This window comes from Protopterus annectens, chromosome 16.part0 (genome assembly GCF_019279795.1).
Source record: "Protopterus annectens isolate FY-2018-M chromosome 16.part0, PAN1.0, whole genome shotgun sequence".
In the NCBI taxonomy this organism is placed as follows: domain Eukaryota; kingdom Metazoa; phylum Chordata; order Ceratodontiformes; family Protopteridae; genus Protopterus; species Protopterus annectens.
Genome location: NC_056750.1, coordinates 541,692,232 through 541,713,641, shown reverse-complemented (window position 1 = coordinate 541,713,641; position 21,410 = coordinate 541,692,232). Strand labels below are relative to the sequence as shown.

The 21,410-nt window shown below is 44.2% G+C and overlaps 1 protein-coding gene across 1 annotated transcript in view; it reads left to right on the top strand.

Annotated features, from left to right (window-relative positions):
• ABL1 (ABL proto-oncogene 1, non-receptor tyrosine kinase) overlaps positions 1-21,410 on the top strand; it is a 788,845-nt gene that overhangs the window by 726,012 nt on the left and 41,423 nt on the right. Inside the window, exons 9-10 of the mRNA XM_044057942.1 lie at positions 2,039-2,128; positions 20,261-20,425. Of these exons, the coding sequence (XP_043913877.1) occupies positions 2,039-2,128; positions 20,261-20,425 (255 nt within the window). The remainder of the gene's footprint in view (positions 1-2,038; positions 2,129-20,260; positions 20,426-21,410) is intronic.

Below are 21,410 nucleotides of genomic sequence, written 5' to 3'. Positions count from 1 at the left end.
ATATACAAGGGAAATGTAATGTATTATGGTGTAGAGGTAACAGGGCCAGTTCCATATGTCAGTGGACAGCAATAATGCTTCTACAAAGACAGTGCTTTTCATCCTTTTCTTCTGTCTCTGGGATTTTCTGCAACAGAGCCACCAAATTAATAGTAGATTCCAAGAATTGCTAGCTTCCACTATGAAAGTTCCTTCTTGTGGGGGGGGGGGGGGGTCCTAAGTAAAGTTGACTTAGAAGAGGGTTGTTAGTTATTTATATATTTAGCTGGAGCTAACAGTTCCATTTCAGAACAGCAGAGGGAGGTAGAGTAAAACATTTCCTTTCTCAGTTCTGGTCTGTGTGCCCATAGAAAGTCAGGACTACCACTGTAGACTTAAATTATTTTACTTTGCAAAAGCACCCTGCAATCCTTATTGAAAGAGAAGTTTGAGATGTGCTAAAAAGTTGTATTTATCATAATTTTGGCAGTCATCTGCCTCATTTCCACAGATGCGAATTGTGTTACCACATATGTACAGGTATTAGTTATTACAAGGTCCAGTTTTCCATCCAGAACTATGCAGCAACTGCTTGAATTCAAAATGTTTAATTTTTTTATCATGCTTATAACTTATCTATAAACATGAGTAACCTAAAAATTGCACACGTGCAAATATTTTAAATGAAAATCAGTAACAGGGGAAATAAGCTTGAGTTAAATAAGCAGTTTGCAATTTATTAATTCATTCGTTCTCCAATTACCAGTTCAGGATGGTGCAGGAGCTGAAGCCTCTCCTGGCAGTCACTGGGCACAAGGCAGAAAGGCTAATTTTGGATAGAGCACTGGCCTGTCTCAAAATGCACACATCTTCTTCTCTCACTTGTGTGCACACAGTCACGAGAAATCTGGATAATCACCATTTCATCTTTGGCGTGTCTTTGGGATGTGGAAAGGAACTGGAGCACAGAGTAAAAATGCACATACTCCTAAAGAGGACATTTAGACTCTGCACAGAAGGTACCTCAAGCTGAGAACTGGGAACAAAGTTGTGAGGCAGCAATATTAACTGCTTTACCTGTTTGCAATTTAAAAAACAATTAAGTCATTACCATAAAAACTGGAGTATGTTAGGTCAAATAAGTAGGTCTTGAGAGGCCTTCTGCAGTAGTGGAGTGATGAGGACTCCTGTAGAAACCTTGGTAGCAGATTTCAAAGGTGCAGTACTTGTTGGCTAAAGCTGTAGAACTGCTGCCAGTCCCAGAGAGGCTGATTGTAGGGTTTCTCCTGATCCGTAGGGGGTAACAATGTCTGAAGATACAAGAGTTTGCAAATCATCCCTGATTCTTGAGGGAGGAGGTTGAGGACTGTGACCTCAAAAGACTTAAAGAATATCTAATTTTATATGTCCTTTTTCATACTACAGATACTTCCATTATTTCATCTGTCATTTGTAACATTGGATATTTAAAAGCATGCTCTTCATTCTAGCTATGATGCTTGAAAATTCATAGGATGCTTGAGCAGTGATAACCCAGCTTCACAGCCAGATAGAAATGCATTTTGCTTACATGGGCAGCTGATTCCAGATAGCAGCTACATAGCACTCAGATAAAGTCAAACTTCCACAGGAGTTGGTCTTACTTTACAGAGCTGCAGAAGCCTTACCTGACTCTGCCAGGGTTTTACTTCTACCAATACAAAATGCCCTGCGTTTAAAAGTAGAGTATTCTTGTTGCATGACGAAACTAAATGTACTTAAAGCAGTAAAGTTGATTTGAGTAGGGACTCCTAATCTATTCATATGCTACCTGCAGTTGCTGGTATTCATGTTAGTTGGAGAGGAAGCAGCTGACAGGTGCAGGTACGTGTAAGATCAGCTATCCATTTTAACAGCACTGTTGAGGAAAAGTACAGGCTTTATGGTAGAGGTGGCTCTTGACTGCAGAAGTAGCCCAAGTTTTCATTTGAGATTTTATCTTCCTGATACTTTGTGTACTGTACTTAGTGGAGCAGATGATGCATTAATTCATTTTTACCTCTTGGTATTATTTTATTAGGCTGGCAGTGGAACCCTGGAGACCGTCCTTCATTTGCTGAAATACATCAAGCTTTTGAGACCATGTTTCAAGAGTCCAGTATCTCAGAAGGTAAATCTACTGTTGTGAGGTTGAAACCCAGTTGGGGATTGTGATTTGAAAGGAAGTTAAATGAATATGGTAGATGCAGGTGCATCTGAATATATGTAGAGACTTGTGAAGTGTGGCATTAGGGCCTTATTTGTGATCTTTCAGTATTTTTTCCATTGCGATCTTAGAGATGTGCTCAAGACAGCATTTTAGGAGGGAACATGGAGGAAGAATTAAGTGAAGCTGGTAATCTTCCCTACAGGGTGAAGTATAACAAAGGAATGTTTTTGCTTAACATTCTGATGGCAGTTACATGTGGCTTTTAGAACCACGACTTCTTGATAAAGTTTTACATACTAACATTATTGTGCAACAGTGTTTGCCTGAGCAGTTGGGTACATGCAGGGTAAGTCCAGGGGAAATCTTGAGGCAGATGTTTCTCAGAAATTAATCTGACTGTTAAATAAAAAAGTAGTCTAGCTATTAAAACTGTTTGTTGTATAATGTAATCTGTGAAGAGCTAATGCTGATATTTTATAGCATTCCTGAGTACAAGATGTTTAGATTTATTTTGCATTCATATGTCGCCCACCAGTTCTAACTCAACATGTTTTACATTTAACTCTGTATTTATAAGGTGTGATGAGAAGCCACATTGTATGTTAATAGCTGTACTATTTAATTCTGTCTAAATGCTTGACTCTGCATTGTATTGTCTGAAGTTTGGTAGAAGCAAGAGTCATTTGATGGCTTGAAGGTTCACAAGCCAGCAAGGAGGTTTGATGCTATTGCTGCAAAAAAGTTTTAACAACAAAATTCCTCAATCCTGTCCTCTCATTTCAGCCATTAATACAGAAGCATCCACTTTACCCAGGCTAATACAAACACCTTACCCAGTCCATTCAATAAAATGTCTATCACATACCACAAACTTGAACATAATTAAGCAAGGAATTCCTGGAATTTATATGCTAAATTATTACTATTTCATTTATTGTGCGTTATTAAAAAGGGTCTGTGCAAGTTTTGGTGTTAGCACTTCAACTCCATTTGTGATCCTTGTTTGAGTTCTGGTGAGGATCATTTGTATTAATGTGTGTCAAGCACTTGTGTATATTTTTGTTTGTTAAACTGGGATAGTCTTACTCGTAGCCTACTTTCACAGCAGGTTTAGGGGAAAGAGCTCACTTAGCAGGAATCTATAAAAGGCATTATACTGAAACAAATTTTATGCCACCACCCTTGCCACGTGGCACAGAGAAAGGAAAACCCTATCAACTGATGTTCTCCATGTCATTATTCATCACCATAGGGTCTTGGATCTGATATCGGATCCGAGACAGCAACATTCACAGAGACAGATCCAAAGCTCAAGCTTCTCCCTCTCCCATAATACCCTCCTGCCCTCTAACCCTCAGATCTCTTTTGCCACTATTCAGTATGGACAGGTCTCCTAGATCTCTGCCCAATGCTATCTCCTTTGGGGACATCCTTGAAATCTTGAAGCAGAAGGGTGGATGGTCTTCCCAACCCCTGTCTTTGGAGGAGTCTGTGTTTCTGAAAGTTTTTGGGACTGGCCCGTCTACTTCCTGGGTGTCCCCCCGCCGACGAGTTAGTAGAGCTGATTGCCAGCAGGGCCTGGAAGGAGCCTGACACTGTGGAGCCAGTCCCCAAGTGAGCAAACAAATTCCTCAGTCCTGCAAAATGCCGCTTTTGGAGCAAAGGAGTTCCGGTCTATGCCATTGTGGTTGCCACTGCCAGTAAGAAGGAGCTGGCAGAGCTCCACAGTCCATCCCCCCGAACAGGGATTCCTCACTGATAGACCATCTGGAGAAGCATGTGTATGCCTCAGTTACCTTTGGAATGAGGGCAGTTAATTACTTGGCACACTTTACCCGCCTCCAAAGGGATTTGGTCCAAGAACTTTCCACTTCCCTTACAGAGTTGTTGCTGGCGGCGGACTTCAAAAAGGTATCTCCCAAGCTCTCTACTGTGAAGTCCCTCACAAATTCCTCAATGATGCTAATTTCCAGTGCTGCGGAAGCTACCTCTCGAGCATCAGGTACCGGCATGGCTATGAGGTGTCATGCTTGGTTATGTTTATGCTGGTTTGCGGAACACTTCAAAGCATTCTTTACCAATGACCCCTTTGATGGGTCCACCCTTTTGGACCTTTCGTGAAGAATACTTTGACCCGTAGTGAGCAGGAAGGGAAGACTCTGTTAGTGGTCAAAATCAAGCATGTTCATCGTGTTTCACTGTTGCAGTCATTACACTTGGGTTATCCTGCTGGCAGGCTACCAGCAGTCGGCCTGAATTCCAAAGTCCTGGTCCGGCGTCGGTTGCTGTCGCCTCTTCCCTGACGTCAGTGCCCCAGGGGTATAAAAGATGCAGCTGACGCCATTTTCTTCAGTCTTTCTTGCCGCGCGGTGCCCGAAGCAAAAGCAGTTCGCAAGTGCCGGTCGGCCGACTTTTGAGATTTTCGAAATCGAATTTCAGATCAGAAGTCTTCAATAAAGCTAAGTACCCCATTGGGGAAACTTTTTTCTTACTCCAGACCGATGTCAGAAAAAGTTAACAATTGTATTTCTTGTGGGAAGCAAATACCTCATAAGGATTTCCACTCTTACTCTATTCCTGCCTAGGCCCTGACCACGACGTTGCTAGTTGTCGGTTTTGTGCTAGATTTAACCAACACACTATTAAGCGTCTGTACGATTTTGCTTTTCATTATTTTGGCAGAAGGTTTAACTACATAATGCCATCGGAACAACCGACAACTGGAATTCATAAAAAACGCAAGGATAAAGACAAGGACAAGCATCCGAGGTCCAAAACCGACGACGAAGCCTCTTCTAGGCCAGTCGCCGGTGCTCAGTGAGGCGCTTTCGCAGCCCCTGACTCCCGCTACCTCAGAGCCACAGGCCGCCTCTGACTCCCACGTGAAGACAGCTAGGCCTCTGGATACTCAAGGTATTGGCCCTTCGGAAATTAATCCCTCAGATGGGTCCAGAGCCGCTGAGCAGGCATCGGCTTCTGAGGGTGTCTTCAGACCTACACAATTTTATATAAAGCCTACTTCAGCATCCAAGACAAAGTCTAAAACAGTTTTAAAGACAAGGAAACCAGTACAGCATTCTCCAGGACAGGCTTCTATGCCTAAGAAACAGATGCTCAAAATGGCCGAAGACCTAATTACTTTGATCAGGGGTTCTCATCCCCCTCCTGATAAGACGCCTAGGCAAGACGCTGAATATGATTCCTCTGATCAGGTTTCCATGAGGGTGCATTTCCATTGGGAGAGCCAGGATTATTCCGAGTCTAAGAAAAGACTTAGAGACTTTCTTTTACTTCCTCAGCACAGACATCTTGCAATTCCCCCTGTTCTAGACATAGTAGATGATGTTTTTTCAGAGTCCGGCCTGTCTCCAGACTCTCTACCTCCTGCCCCTGTTAAGCCAGACAGATACTACAGGGTCCCAGACTCCAATAAATTTCTTTACAAAAACCCTGCTGCTGACCCAGAAACTATCTCACAGGGTCCCAAAGGGGTCAAGGCCGCTTCTGCCAAAAACCCTGTCCCCTCAGACAGAGATTCTATGGCTTTGGACAGATGGGGGGGGGGAAGTTTACACTTCTGCTACCTTGGCTGTAAGGGCTTTAAATTGTCAGTTTCATATGCTCAAATATCAGCAATACTTAATGTCTTTGTTAAAACAAAAAATGTTGACAAATTCTAAATGTTCTGAGAACAAAGATTTGCAGGATTTATTGCATGCAGCTGAACAAGTGGGAACACATACTTTGCAATGTGGCTATGATTCACTGGAGGCCTCATGCAGGGCCGCTGTTACAGGTTCTGTTATTAGAAGGTATGCTTGGTTAAAGGAACATAATCTGCCTGATCATGTTAAAGCAAAATTATTGGATGCTCCATTACAGCATGATACTTTGTTTGGTGGTAAGGCAGAGGAGGTGTTAAAGAAAATGGAGGATAAGGCAAAATCTATGCAGACAGTAAAGGATTTCTTACAGGTACAGCCACCCAGATTTAGCAGGAATTGGCCCTCTAAGAATCGGTCCTTTCCAGTGTCAGACAGACCACAAAGAGGCAGATTCAGATGCCCTAGAGGCAGGCAACAGCCCCAGGGCTCATACAGGCCCAAACAATGGGGTGCTTCTACCTCCAAAAGTGGAGAAGACAAATCACAGCCTTATAGAAAACAGTCCCAATGACTTCCCTCTGCCAGTGCCAAGCACTTATTTTTTGGCAGCACCCTTAGGGGGAAAGCTAGCACTTTTTCCACAAAACTGGCACAAGATCACCCAGGACAAATGGGTCTTAAATATAGTCTCTCAGGGCTACAGTTTCCACTTTCACACCCTTCCAAAGGCAAAATGTATGCCAGACCTGCCACGCAATCAATGGCAAGAAGCACAAAAGCAAGTTTCATCTCTCATGGACATGGGGGATATTCAAGCAAGTGCCACAACAAGAGCAGGGACAAGGATTTTACTCAAGACTTTTCTTAGTACCAAAAAAGGACAAAGCCTGGAGACCAGTTCTGGACCTGTCTATTCTAAATACTTTTCTGGACATCCCAAAATTCAAAATGTTGAATCTACAGCAGCTTCTGCCCATGTTGGACAAGAAGGCTTGGCTTGTAACTTTGGAACTCAGAGGCATACCTGCATGTCCCAATCAGACAATCTTGCAGAAGATACCTCAGATTCATAGCCGGCTCAATGCACTACCAATTCTCTGCACTGTCCTTTGGCTTATCTACTGCACCCAGGGTCTTCACAAAATGCCTGGCACCAGTAATTGCATTTTGCAGACAAAGAGGAATTCAAATATACCTCTACTTGGACGACTGTCTTATTCAAGCAAAGGACAAAGATATTCTACTACAGCATCTGGCATTTGTAAAAAGGTTACTAATTTGCCTAGGGTACACAGTGAACGAAAATAAATCAAAACTAGTACCCTCTCAAGAGATAATATTCCTGGGTGCAAGCTTAAATACAACTGGCCAGATGGCTCATCTCACGCCAGACAAAGGCATCTGACTTCTTTCTTCAAAGACTTGGCAACAAAGACCCAGTTATCCGCAAGAAAAAATCTGCAGGCTCAGGGCTACTTGGCATCCTGTGTTCTACTAATTCCATATGCAAGACTGCATACGAGGAAACTGCAATGGTATCTAAAAAGTGTTTGGACTCAACATTGCCACAGCCTGGAAACAGTAATTACTCTCATTCCCTGCCTGCAACAGGAATTTCAATGGTGGGCACAGGCCTGTCACCACAACAAGGGACAGTCTTTCACCTTACCCACTGCCAGGCAGACACTAACAACAGATGCTTCAGATTATGCCTGGGGTCGCACATGGCAGGAAAATGTATTCAGGGCACATGGCCCACAAACCAAATGCATCTTCATATCAATCAAAAAGAGATGCTAGCTGTACAAAATGCCCTGACAGCCTTCAAAGACCTACTTCATCCAGGACAACTACTTATAAAGACGGACAATACTACAGTCATGTGGTACATAAACAAGCAAGGGGGCACACATTCCTACCCCCTCTGCAGGCAAGCCATGACTTTGTGGAACACAGCATTGACTTATCAAGTACATCTGCAAGCACAATTCCTGCCAGGAAAGACAAATACTTTGGCAGACGAACTAAGCAGAAACCTCATGGATCCTCACGAGTGGCAACTGGATCCACAAATCTTCAACATGATAACAGGGAAATGGGGATGCCCAGACATAGATCTATTTGCCCCCCCCCCCCTCACAACTGCCAGCTACAGAGATTCTGCACTCGGACTTATCACAAGCAAGCATGGAAAGTGGACGCCCTTTCATTCAGCTGGAAAGCCCTTACAGCATATGCCTTCCCTCCTCTGCCTCTCCTCTCCAAGGTACTCCTAAAGATCAGACAAGAGAAGCCAAAAAATTATACTGATTGCCCCAGACTGGTCACACCAGCACTGGTACCTAATCCTAAAGAGATTATCTCAAGGCCCAGCCTGGACATTGCCTCTAATACCTCATTTGCTGACCCAACAGAACAATCAGATCCTGCACAGCCAACTCAGAACCCTAAATCTGGCTGCATGGCAGATAATGTAATCTTTCAGAACACACCTCTCTCTAAAGCAATTATGGATGTTATTTTGGAGGCCAGGAGGCCCAGCACCAGAAAATCTTATGCAGAAATATGGAAGAGATTCTGTGCTTGGAACCAAGCGCAGGGAATTGACTCGCTTGAACCAAATATTCCTCAGATTTTGCAATACCTTACTGAGATGCTGGACAAAGGCCTATCCTTCTCATCAATTAAGATCAATGCCTCTGCCATTTCAGCTCATTACAATACGGACCCACCTACTTTTTCTCATCCACTGCTAAGACAGTTTCTCAGAGGGGCCAAAAACATAAGACCTCCAAGGGGAGCTCCATTACCTACATGGGACCTCAATTTTGTCTTGGAAAAACTCACACTGCCTCCTTTTGAGCCAGCCAATACAGCAGAGATAAAATACTTGTCATGGAAAACCGCTCTTTTCCTAGCAATAACTTCAGCAAGAAGAGTCTCAGAGTTACAGGCACTTATGGCTGTAGAACCTTTTATTATTTTCCATCAGGACAGGGTTTCTCTAAGGGCAAACCCGATATTTATGCCTAAGGTAGTGTCCAGCGTGGCTCTTAACCAAACCATTCATTTGCCTACCTTTTACCCAAACCGACAGAATAAGGGGGAGAGACTTCTGCATACTTTGGACATACACAGACAGCTACGCTTTTACTTGGACAAGACTAAAGCCTTCAAAAAGACTAAGCAACTCTTAGTGGCATATGCTGCAGGTTCTCAAGGAAAAGCCATTTCAAAGCAGACTATTTCAAAATGGATAGGCCACTGCATTCGTTTCTGCTATTCACAACATGGCAAATCAGTGCCCAAGGGCATTAGGCCACATTCTACCAGAGCTGCAGCCACTTCAGCAGCAGTCCTCAGAGGGGTACCAACCAAGGATATTTTGGAGGCTGCAACATGGACTTCAGTGCACACTTTTACAAGGCACTACCATTTACCTCTCTACTCTAAATCCAGAGCAGGCTTTTGCCACTGCAGTTCTGCAGGGCCTCATAGCCACTTCAAACTCTATTTAGGCCCAGCCGCCCAACCTCAGCTTTGGGATTCAACCCAAGTGTAATGACTGCAACAGTGAAACACGATGAACATAGTACAGTTGTGTACCTACCATAAATGTAGATGTTCGAGTGTATTCACTATTGCAGTCCAGGTTAACCTCCCACCATCCCCCTTTTTCTTTGCTGAGACTTATCTGTACCTATCTATTCTATACAACCTATGTGGTGTATTTGCTTGTAGATGAAGGTTATGTGCATGCTTTTTTATGATCATAATTTTTACAACCTACCCTTTTGGGGGCACCTGACATCTGGGGCAAGAAAAACTGAAGAAAATGGCATTGGCTGCATCTTTTATACCCCTGGCGTCAGGGAAGAGGCGACAGCAACAGACGCCGGACCAGGACTTTGGAATTCAGGCTGACTGCAGGTAGCCTGCCAGCAGGATAACCCAAGTGTAGTGACTGCAACAGTGAATACACTCGAACATCTACATTTATGGTAGGTACACAACTGTACTTTTCTACTCCTCAGAATTCCTTCAAGAACTAGTGAGGAACTAGGAAGATGTGGTTCCAGAAATCAGTCTCCATTCCAGGATGCTCCTGATGACTCATCTTCCAGAGGCAGGATCCATGGCCTTGGCCATTCAGCTGATTCCCCTAGCAAGGTGTCGTATGCAGGTTTCCAGTGGACCTTAGTGGTTTGCTCTGTCTCAGCCGATTTCTATGTCCATAAAGTTGATGCACGTGTGCAGATGACACCTTCTTTGGTGGATTCAATATCAGGTTCTCCTCCTAGGGAGACACTTTTCTCTTCCTCCGCCCAAAGCCACAGTGACCACGGACACTTCCCTGTTGTGGTGTGGGGGCATTTCCAGGGGAGAGCTGTCCAAGGCACGTGGTCCCCTGTAGAGACCAAGTTGCACGTAAATGTCCTAGAGATGAGAGCAGTTCTAATGTTGCAAGGCTTTCAAGACTGCCTCCCTTTGGGGACAATTGCAATTCAGATAGACAACATGGCTGTGGTCTGGTGTGTCAACATGCAGGGGGGAACACAATCTTCCCTTTGTGCAGAGAGGCCATGAGAGTGTTGGAATGAGCAAAGTCCTCTGGACACTTTTTTTCTTGCAATGCATATTCCTGGGGACTCCAACATGTTGGTCGACAAACTCAACAGATCCATCATGAGTCCTCATGGGTGGTCCCTCAGTCCTGCAGTGGCAAAGCAGATTTATGACCGGTGGGGTCAGCCATGGTGCGGTCTTTTTATCTCCACAACCAACCACAAGTGTAGCATGTACTTGGTCGTAACCCCCCTCCCGGGGAATCGCCGAGGGATGCTCTAGTCCACAATTGGCCTCTGGGTCTCCTTTACAGTTATCCTCTTGTCCCTCTAATTCCCAGGGTTTTGCAGAAAGCCCAATGCCTGAGGAAACCCCTTATCCTCATGACCCCTTTCTGGCCATGACAGCCGTGGTTTCCCATCATCTGGTCTCATCTGAAGTATCTTCCCTGGGTACTGGATACTCTTCTGGATCTGCTCTTCCATCCTTCGGGGCTCCCTCTTCCAAATCACTGGACCCTTCATCTAACCACTTGTTTTCTCCACTTCCATTGATCTTGAAATAGTCCAGGCTGGCTTCTCCCATTAAGCATATTATTGTAGCCTCCCAGAAACCTTCCACTAGAAAGGTTTATAGTAGTAAATGGAAAAGGTTTTCTATTTGGGCTAAGAGCAGGAATCTGGACCCCTTTTCTGCTTCTGCTCCAGATATCCTTTTTGTTTTTGTCTTCTCTTTTCCAAGCAGGAGCAAGTTTCTCTACTATTAAGCATCATTTGGCAATGATTTCAAATATTCATGAGAACAGTGAGCCTACATTTTTCTTCCAGGCTTTGCAAAGCATTCATGAAGGGTTTTTTTCTTCTAAGGCTGCCTATTAAGGATCCCTCACCTTCTTGGGACTTAACATTAAATGTTCATCGTGTTATACTGCTGCAGTCATCGCACTTGGGTTATCCTGCCGTCAGGCAGTCCAGCAGTCGGCCAAATCCCAAAGTCTTGGTCCGGCGTCGGTTGTCGTCGCTTCTTCCCTGACGTCAGTGAGACAGGGGTATAAAAGAAGCAGCCAACGCCATTTTCTTCAGTCTTTCTTGCCGTGCGGTGCCCGAAGCAGAAGCAGTTCGCAAGTGCCGGTTGGCTAGCTCCTGAGATTTTCGAATTGAATTTCAGCCCGAAGTCTTCTCTAAAGCTAAGTACCCCGTTGGGGAAACTTTTCTTGCCTCAGACCGATGTCAGACAAAGTTAATAATTGCATTTCTTGTGGGAAGCAAGTACCTCATAAGGATTTTCATTCTTATTGTATTCCTTGCCTAGGCCCAGACCACGACGTCTCTGGTTGTCGGTTTTGTGCTAGGTTCAACAAACGCACAATCAAGCGTCGGGCAGATTTCACCCGACATTATTTTGGCAGAAAATTTAACTATAGCATGTCGTTGGAGCAACCGACATCAGCAATGACTAAGAAACGCAAGGATAAGGACAGGCAACCAAGGCCAAGACCAGATACCGAGGCCTCAGCAAGGCCTGCCGCCGGTTCTCCGGTTTTCAGCGAGGCGCCTACGCAGCCCCTGACTACCGCTGATTTAGAAATTCTGACTGCCTCCCAGACCGAATCAGCTGGGCCTCAGGAGCCGGTTCTATCTCACCCCTCGGACGCCAACCCTGATGGTAATCCGGAGATTTTGGACAGGCCTTCGGTTTCTGAAGGTGTCTTCAAACCGACAGCTATTTCTATTAAGTCTTACGCTAAACTTAAAGCCCCCTTAAAAGTTAGGAAACCGGGTCCACAGACCCCCCCACAGGCCCCTATGCCTAAAAAACAGATGCTCAAGATGGCTGAGGATTTAATTACCCTTATCAGGGGTTCCCAACCCCCTCCTGACAAAAGGCCTGGACTGGAGAAAGATTATCCTTCCTCTGACCAAGCATCCATTTCCTCAGCTAACTCTGAGGACCAGGATTATTCCTTCCCTCCTTATGAAGACTCAGATGCTGAAGAGTCCATTCCCTCTGTCTCCCCCCCCTGAAGACTACTCCTTTGGGGAAACTTTACACACCATGAGGGAACACTTCCACTGGGAAGGCCAAGATTACTCTGACTCTAAGAAAAGACTCCGTGAGTTTCTTCTTCTTCCACAGCATAGACTCCTTGCAATTCCTCCAGTTTTAGACATTTTGGATGATGTCTACACCGAATCTGGTCTCAACCCAGACTCCTTACCTCCTGCACCAGCTAAACCAGACAGATACTACCGAGTTCCTGATTCTCATAAGTTTCTATATAAAAGCCCTGTTGCAGACCCCGAAACCATTTCCCAGGGTCCCAAAGCGGTTAAGGCCTCTACTGCTAAGAATCCACTACCTTCTGAAAGAGATTCCAGAGCATTAGAAAGATGGGAGAAGAAAGTGTATACGTCTGCCACTTTGGCCATGAGGGCCTTAAACTGCCAATTCCACATGCTAAAATACCAGCAGTACTTGATTACACAGTTAAAGCAGAAAATGATCCCTCAGATAGATCAACCTGATTTCAAAGAGATGCAGGATTTGCTGCATGCAGCAGAACAGGTGGGAAAGCATACCTTACAGTGTGGTTTTGATTCATTGGAAGCTTCATGTAGAGCAGCTGTCACAGGATCTGTAATTCGTAGACATGCTTGGCTAAAAGAGCAAGCCTTACCAGAACATGTCAAAGCAAAGTTATTGGATGCTCCATTGCAGAAAGATGTGTTATTTGGTGTCAAAGCAGAGGAAGTCTTAAAGAAAATGGAAGAAAAGGCAAAATCTATGCAGACAGTCAAAGATTTTTTACTGGTACAACCTCCTCGTTTCAGCAGAAACTGGCCATCAAAAAACTGGTCCTTTCCTGCATCAGACAGACACCAAAAGGGTAGGTACAGACGCCCAAGGGTCAGAGGCCAGCCACAAAGTTCTTTCAGACCTAGACAATGGCATACAACAACTCAAAGTGGTGGAGACGAAAGATCTCAACCCTTCAGGAAACAAACACAATGACTTCCCTCTTCGCCTGCCAAGCAAAATTGCCCTGGCAGCACCTTTGGGAGGAAGACTAGCTCTATTTCCACAAATTGGCGCATCATAACAAAGGACAAATGGGTTCTGGATATTATTACCTGAGGCTACAGATTTCATTTTCACACTTTACCACGGATGAGAGGCATGCCACAAATGCAAATTTCAGCTCTCGTGGATATGAAAGCAATTCAAAAGGTACCTACAAAGGAGCAAGGTCAAGGTTTTTACTCAACACTATTTCTAGTACCAAGAAAGGACAAAGCCTGGAAGACCCATTTTAGACCTCTCAATTCTAAACACATACCTGGAGGTACCCAAATTCAAAATGCTCACACTACAGCAGCTTCTTCCCATGCTGGGCAAGGAGTCTTGGCTGGTAACATTGGACCTCAAAGAGGCATACCTGCATGTCCCTATCAGACAAGATTGCAGAAGATACCTCAGATTTTTGGCAGGTACAACGCATTATCAATTCTCTGTATTGCCCTTTGGCTTATCTATTGCGCCCAGAGTATTTACAAAATGCCTGGCATCAGTAATTGCATACTGCAGGCAACGAGGAATACAAATTTATCCATATGTGGACGACTGCCTGATCCAAGCGGACAGCAAGGACATTCTACTACAGCATCTGGCATTTGTAACAAAGCTGCTAAGTTGACTTGGGTACACAGTAAACAAAAAGAAGTCAAAGCTAATACCCTCACAAGAGATAATATTCCTGGGTGCCAGCTTAAATACAACGGCCCAGATGTCTTACCTCATGCCAGACAAACAAAAACAACTGACTCAGTACTTCAAAAAGATGGCAACTTTTACCCAGCTCACTGCAAGGAAAATCCTGCAGGCATTGGGGTACATGGCATCCTGCATTCAACTAGTTCCATATGCAAAGCTGCACATCAGGAAATTACAATGGTACCTGAAAAGTGTATGGACTCAACACAGGCACAGCCTCGAAACAAGTATACCTCTCATTCCTTGCCTTCAAAAAGAGTTCCTATGGTGGACTCAAGCATGTAAAATAAACAAGAGTCTTCCTTTTGTCTTACCTCCAGCAAACCAAACTATGACAACAGATTCTTCAGACTATGCCTGGGGAGCACACATGGCAGGACAGTGCATACAGGGCAAATGGTCTGCAAAACAAATGCATCTACACATCAACCAAAAGGAAATGCTAGCTGTGCAAAATGCACTGACAGCCTTCAAGGACCTCTTGCATCCAGGACAACTACTAATAAGGACAGACAACACCACAGTTATGTGGTACATAAACAGGGAGGAACACACTAATACCCTTTATGCAGACAGGCATTGACCTTGTGGAACACAGCATTGACTTACCAAGTACAACTGCAAGCACAATTCCTGCCAGGAAAGGAAAACATATTGGCAGATGAATTAAGCAGAAATATGGCAGATCCACACAAGTGGAGACTACACCCACAAGTATTTTCAATGATAACTCCAAAGGTGGGGACGCCCAGACATAGATCTATTTGCCTCCCCCAACAATTGCCAACTACAGAAATTTTGCACAAGGACTTATCATTCCCTAGCCTGGAAAGTGGACGCCCTATCATTCAGTTGGACAGCATTGACAGTCTGTGCCTTTCCACCACTACCTCTATTGACTTTCTTTTACTGAAAGTCAGATCAGAGAGACCACAAATGATCCTCATTGCTCCGGACTGGCCACGTCAGCACTGGTACCCATTACTAAGGAACTTGACCCACAGCCCTCCATGGATCTTACCTCAATTCCCACTTCTGTTGACTCAGAAAAACTCTCAGATCCTTCACAGTCAGCTCAGGACTTTAAATTTAGCTGCATGGAGAATACCCTGAATTATCAATCAACACTTCTCTCAAAGGACGTCCTGAATGTCATTTTGGAGGCCAGGAGGCCCAGCACCAGAAAAACTTACTCAGACAAATGGAAAAGATTTTGTGCATGGCACCAGGCTAAAAGCCAAAATCCTGGGATACCAAACATTCCTCAAATACTGCGATACTTAACTGAGATGCTACACAAAGGCCTTTCTTTCTCATCCATTAAGATCCATGCTTCGGCCGTTTCAGCTCAGTATAATACGGATCCTCCCATATTCTCACACCCTTTACTAAGGCAGTTTCTCAGAGGGGCTAAGAATATAAGACCCCCCAGAAAACCCCCAACGCCAACTTCGTTTTAGAAAAATTAACACTGCCTCCTTTTGAACCAGCCTTCTCAGCAGAACTACAATACTTGTCATGGAAAACAGCTCTGTTGCTGGCTATCACCTCAGCACGCAGGGCCTCAGAACTACAGGCACTCATGGCAGTGGAACCTTTCATCATTTTCCATCAGGACAGAGTCTCTTTACGAACTAACCCCACCTTTATGCCAAGGGTAGTATCCAGTGTGGCTTCGAATCAGACCATTCATTTACCCACCTTTTATCCAAACCCCCAGAATAAAGGAGAAAAACTCCTTCACTCTTCGGACATTCACAGACAGCTACGTTACTATTTGGATAAGACAAAGACCTTCAGAAAAACTGACCAACTCTTTGTATCCTATGCTGCAGGTTCACAAGGAAAGGCTATTTCAAAACAGACCATCTCCAAATGGATAGCACATTGTATCCGCTTTTGCTACTCGCACCATGGGAAAGCAGTGCCTGTTAATATTAGGTCCCATTCTACCAGGGCTACAGCAACCTCAGCAGCCTTTCTTGGGGGTTCCAACCAATGACATTCTGGAGGCAGCTACTTGGAGTTCAGTGCACACCTTTACCAAGCACTACCACCTTCCATTATACTCAAAAACCAGAGCTGGTTTTTCCACTGCAGTTCTGCAGGGCATCCTAGCTTCGACTAACCCAGTTTATTACCAGCCACCCATCCATAGCTTTGGGATTCAACCCAAGTGTGATGACTGCAGCAGTATAACACGATGAACATAGTACAGTTTTGTACCTACCATAAATGTAGATGTTCGAGTGTATATACTGCTGCAGTCCAGGTTACCCTCCCACCATCCCCTATATATACCAGGTGTTACTTATAACTCCATGTACATCAATCAATTGGATGCATGTCTATATGGTGTATTTGCTAACAGCTAGTACTATTGTTTATCTACTAAGGTATTTTTGCATAATTATTTGGATTGCCTTCCTAGTTGGGGGCACCTGGCATCTGGGGCAAGAAAAACTGAAGAAAATGGCGTCGGCTGCCTCTTTTATACCCCTGTCGCACTGACGTCAGGGAAGAAGCGACGACAACCGACGCCGGACCAAGACTTTGGGATTCGGCCGACTGCGGGACCGCCTGACGGCAGGATAACCCAAGTGTGATGACTGCAGCAGTATATACACACGAACATCTACATTTATGGTAGGTTCAAAACTATACTTTCTGCAGTCTCAGACCAGAAGTCCTTTTGAACCTACTAGTTCATGTGATCTCAAATTCTTGTCATGGAAAATGGCCTTCCTGGTGGCCATAACTTTGGCTAAGAGGGTCTCTGAATTGCAAGTTCTTTTCATTTCTCCTCCGTACGTGACCTGACCTTTCACAAGGACAGACTGTCTCTTAGGACAAATCCCTCTTTCTTTCCCAAGGTTGCTTCTGAATCCAATCTAAACCAATGTATTCAGCTGTCAGTGTTTTCTAATTATTCCATAAAAGGGGAGTACATTCTGCATACTTTAGACATACACAGGCAACTTTGTTTCTATCTACATAGGACCAAAGGATTTTGCAAGTCAGATCAGCTCTCTGTGGCCTTTTCTCCAAACAGACATGGCCTCCCGGTTTCTAAGGTGACTATTTCTAGATGGATCTCTAACTGCAGCTCTACAGTCTATGACAGTAGGCATCTTGAGGTTCTGGAAGATTCAGGCCAGGCTTTCTGTTGATGACATTTGTGCTGCTGCCACTTAGTCACACCTTTGTATCTCATTACCAGCTAAATTTGATTTCAAGGAGCAGGGCTTTTTTTGGCTCCACAGTGCTCCAGCGTGACCTTCCTCGAGGCCTCCCAGGATAAATGGTAAGTGATGAATAACGACATAGATAACATCAGATAGAGTTATGTACTTACCATAACCTGGCATCTGTCTTATCCTACGTCATTATTCATCACATTTTCCTCCCGCCATCACACTTCCTGATTGGATCTTGGAGGAAGTTAGAGCTTTTGGGTTCTGGACTCTTTGCGCTCCTTTTTTTGGAGGAATATCATTCATGGATATGTTAGCAAACTCGATCTGAAGGTTTGAAGGCAGCAGGGCATTATGGGAGAGGGAGGAGCTTGAGCCTTGGATCTGTCTGTGTGAATGTTGCGGGGTCAGATCCGATGTCGGATGCAAGGCCCTACAGTGATGAATATTGACATAGGATAAACTGTCTTTATGGTCCAGGCGATCTCTGCTGCTTTAGTGACATGGACATTTGAACTGACAGGTGGGGTGGATGAGCTTCAGCAGCCAGTGAGAGCTCACTCATCCCCAGGATGAGGGAGACTGCTTGGTCCATGGCTTTGTTGATGCTGGGTGTATCACCTATTTGTAATAGGCCATGCTGGCTTGTGTTGTGTCAAACAGGGACTTCCATTCTGACACAGGGGAAACTGAAGGTGTTTGGAGGAGAGCACACACCTCTTCTCTCTGCTGAGGCAGCCATTTTGATTCTATTTACCTCTTTTCTCTGACGAGGCAGCTCTTGTGAGCCCACGAGCAGTTTAAAGGAGGGAGACTCCTGCACAGACTACTCAGCTGTTGATGCTGGGGATGGGCCATAGGGCTTTTACCTAACCAGGGATGGTCAACTCACCACCACCACCACAGAACAAATAGGCTGGTTAAGGAATTAGTAGTGGAGGTGGGAGACTGAGGGTTCAGAGGGACAGTAATAAAAAAAAGTTTGCATCACCATGAAATGCAGTGTAGAAAGAAAAATGTAACTACACATGTTAGCACCAATAGATGCAAAAGTGGAACAGGAATTAAATCTCATTCATAATAAGCAAGTTGTATAAAAAAGATTACATCAGTCGGACAACATGAAATTATCATTAAAATGCACTTCTGGAATAGAGTGGGTGTGGCTGTTAAAATGATACTGAAAGAAATGTGCAAAACAGGTAACATCATTCAAATGAAAAGTGAAAGACCAATCATTTTTTATAACTTTTCTCAGAGGAGAGCATTAGCATCCCATAGAGAGAGGACTTTTTTAAATGCCCAATTCCCTACTGTTATAAGCTCCTCATGAGTTGCAACAAATTAACCAGATTACCCCCCCCCCCCCCCGAATCTGATTGTCTGAGTGCTGGGACCATTCTTATATCTTCTGCACATGTAGCTATTAACTGAGTCTGAATGAGTTGTTCATAGGTTCATAGATGTGTACTAGGCTAATGGCCCTGGAGCCTTTACAAGCCTAGCCCATAGAAGTGCACTGGCATTGTGCCACCCGACGTTAGTTCCCAGTGCCTTTATCAAGTATAGCCACTGGAGTGATCTCAGGGGTGAACTTTCTATTTCCCATCTACTCATCAGGATTTCTCTTGAAGAGGGCCAGTGAGGTGCTCTGCTTGACATGTATGGGAAGTCTGTTCCAGAGCATGGGCAGTCTCTGGGTTATGAATCTGTCCCTCCAGCATGTTCTGTTGATTGTGGTAATGAGGTTGAGGTCTCTTGAGCGTGTGGTGCGGAGGGATTGAGATTTCTTTAGATGCAGCATTTCTAACAGAGCTAGGTCAGACATGGCTTTGTAAATAAGCAGAGATCGCCTCTTAGTAGACGGTATGAGACAGAGAATAGCTGGAGTTTTTTTTGAGTCTGTCCATGTAGGACATCTGTTTAAGGCCTAGGATTCTCTTCATGAGGTACTTTGTGGCCTCTCCGGCTGTTGCAGGTGTCTAGTGAGGTACATTCCAAATGGGGCATTATACTCTATGACTGGTATAATGAGGGGAAGAGTAGAGAGAATTGATTATCTCTTTCTTCCTGGATACAAAACCCTTGGTAATGAGATGCAACACATAGAAGGACTTTCTGACCACAGTGGCAATGTGGTGGTTGAAACAGAGGTTTCTGTCAACCTGTGTCCCCGATCTCTTATAACCCGTTCAGTGGGCTCCCATCGATGTGGTAATTAGTGGAAACTGAGTTTTTCCCACAGGGGATGACGACGCATTTTTTGGCATTAAGCTTAAGGGCATGATTTCAACACCAGTCATTGGTCTCAGTGAGGCCGTTCTGCAGGATGTCTGCATCACTTGTTCTCATTCATTCCTATGAAGGAGTGCCTTACCAGGTGCTAACTCAAGGTAGCAGTGCTTCTGTACACTGCTATCCTCCCCAACCAGCTGTTTGTGTCACCATATCTTTCTTCAAGTTGGACATCTCTTCAGTCAGAGAGCTGTAGGCAAGGTAGAGAGCAACATTTTCCTGTTAGAAATTAAGGAAAGGTTATGCACCTTGGCTGCCTACTTGTTATTGTTAAGCAGCATTGTCAGGGTTACAGATGATCATATTTCCATTGAGAAAGTGTATACATTAGGGACTAGTCTCCCAAAGTTAATGTTTTTTCTTTTTTTTGGTGATGGTATGTTATTGGGCCTCTTGTTCATGTCTGCTGCTTCATAGCCCTATATAATGGCCAAACACTTTTTTTTTTAATACTGTGGATTCATTCAGGTGTCCTAGCAGATGGCAGTCTTTAGTGTGTTGTATGATCTTTAGCATTTTGCCTCAGAACTGGCAACGTGGTTCTAATAACAGAAATGCAGTGTGAAAAAAAAAAACTTAGTTGAAGTTTTATTTGCAAGCCAGATGGTAAAGTTAATTTGTTGAAAATGGCTATAAAGTGGTCATAAAACTTTGTGTTTCAGAGGTTGAGAAGGAACTGGGAAAGAATGGAGCCCGAAATGTAGTTCGCCCCTTCCTGCAAGCACCAGAACTTCCTACAAAAACCCGAGTCCCAAAGAAATCATCAGAGAGCAGGGATGCATGTGACACCCTCGACGTGTTCCACTGTCGAAACCAAGGAGAGCATGGTGGGTTACAGATAATTTCAGTAATGTGTAAAATGTACAGCTGCAAACATCACTGGATTCCTGTAGGTAATAATCTGCAGATGAGTTAGTTTGGAAAATGATGAAATAATCCAATGAATATGATATTTTTGTGCCTAAAATACACATTCATCTGTGGTTACAAAACACCTGTCTTTAATTTTTTTTTTAACAGTATTGGCAGTTTGTGACTGAGCATGGTCAGTTCTTACATTTAAAACATATTTACAGCAAAAATGCATGAACATCTCTCTCTCTGTCCCCCCCCCCCCCCAATTAAGTTTTATTTATTCCTTGCTATAGCTTGAGCTGTCTTATTCTAGTATTGACCATTAAGTTCCTGGAATTCCTAGAAAAGATCCCTACTAGAGATGGATCACTAATGCTTTCCGACTTTAACTATTCCTCTGTAGACTGGAGTAATTTTAGATGTTCTTCGTTTCACTTTTGCAGTCATCATTTAGGGGTTATTTCTACTGGGTAGCCCTTGGGCAGCCCGAATACCAGAGTAAAGATCGTCGTTCCTATGTCGGCTGTAGGTCACCTGGGACTGACGTCAGGTAGTGGTATAAAACAGGGCAGCCGACACCATTACATCAGTCTTTCTTGCTGTGGAGCCCGAAGCAGAAGCAGTTTGCATATGTGATGGTTGGCCGCTGCCAGAGTGAAGTAGAAAATGACTAAAGCTAAGTACCCCATTGGGGATCTTTTTCTTGCACTAACCAATGTCCAGAAAAGTACATAATTGTCTCCGCTGTGGAAAACAAATACCACACCAAGACTTCTATAACTTGTGTGTAACCTGCTTAGGCCCAGACCACACAATGTCCCTGGATGTCGGTTCTGCACTCTCTTTAATACTAGGTCCGTCTGCCATAGAACAGAACTTGTAGCTAGATATTTCAAAGACAGTCTTTCGCAGTATGAAATGGCGTCCGTCGGTTGGCATACAATGGATATCCCCAAA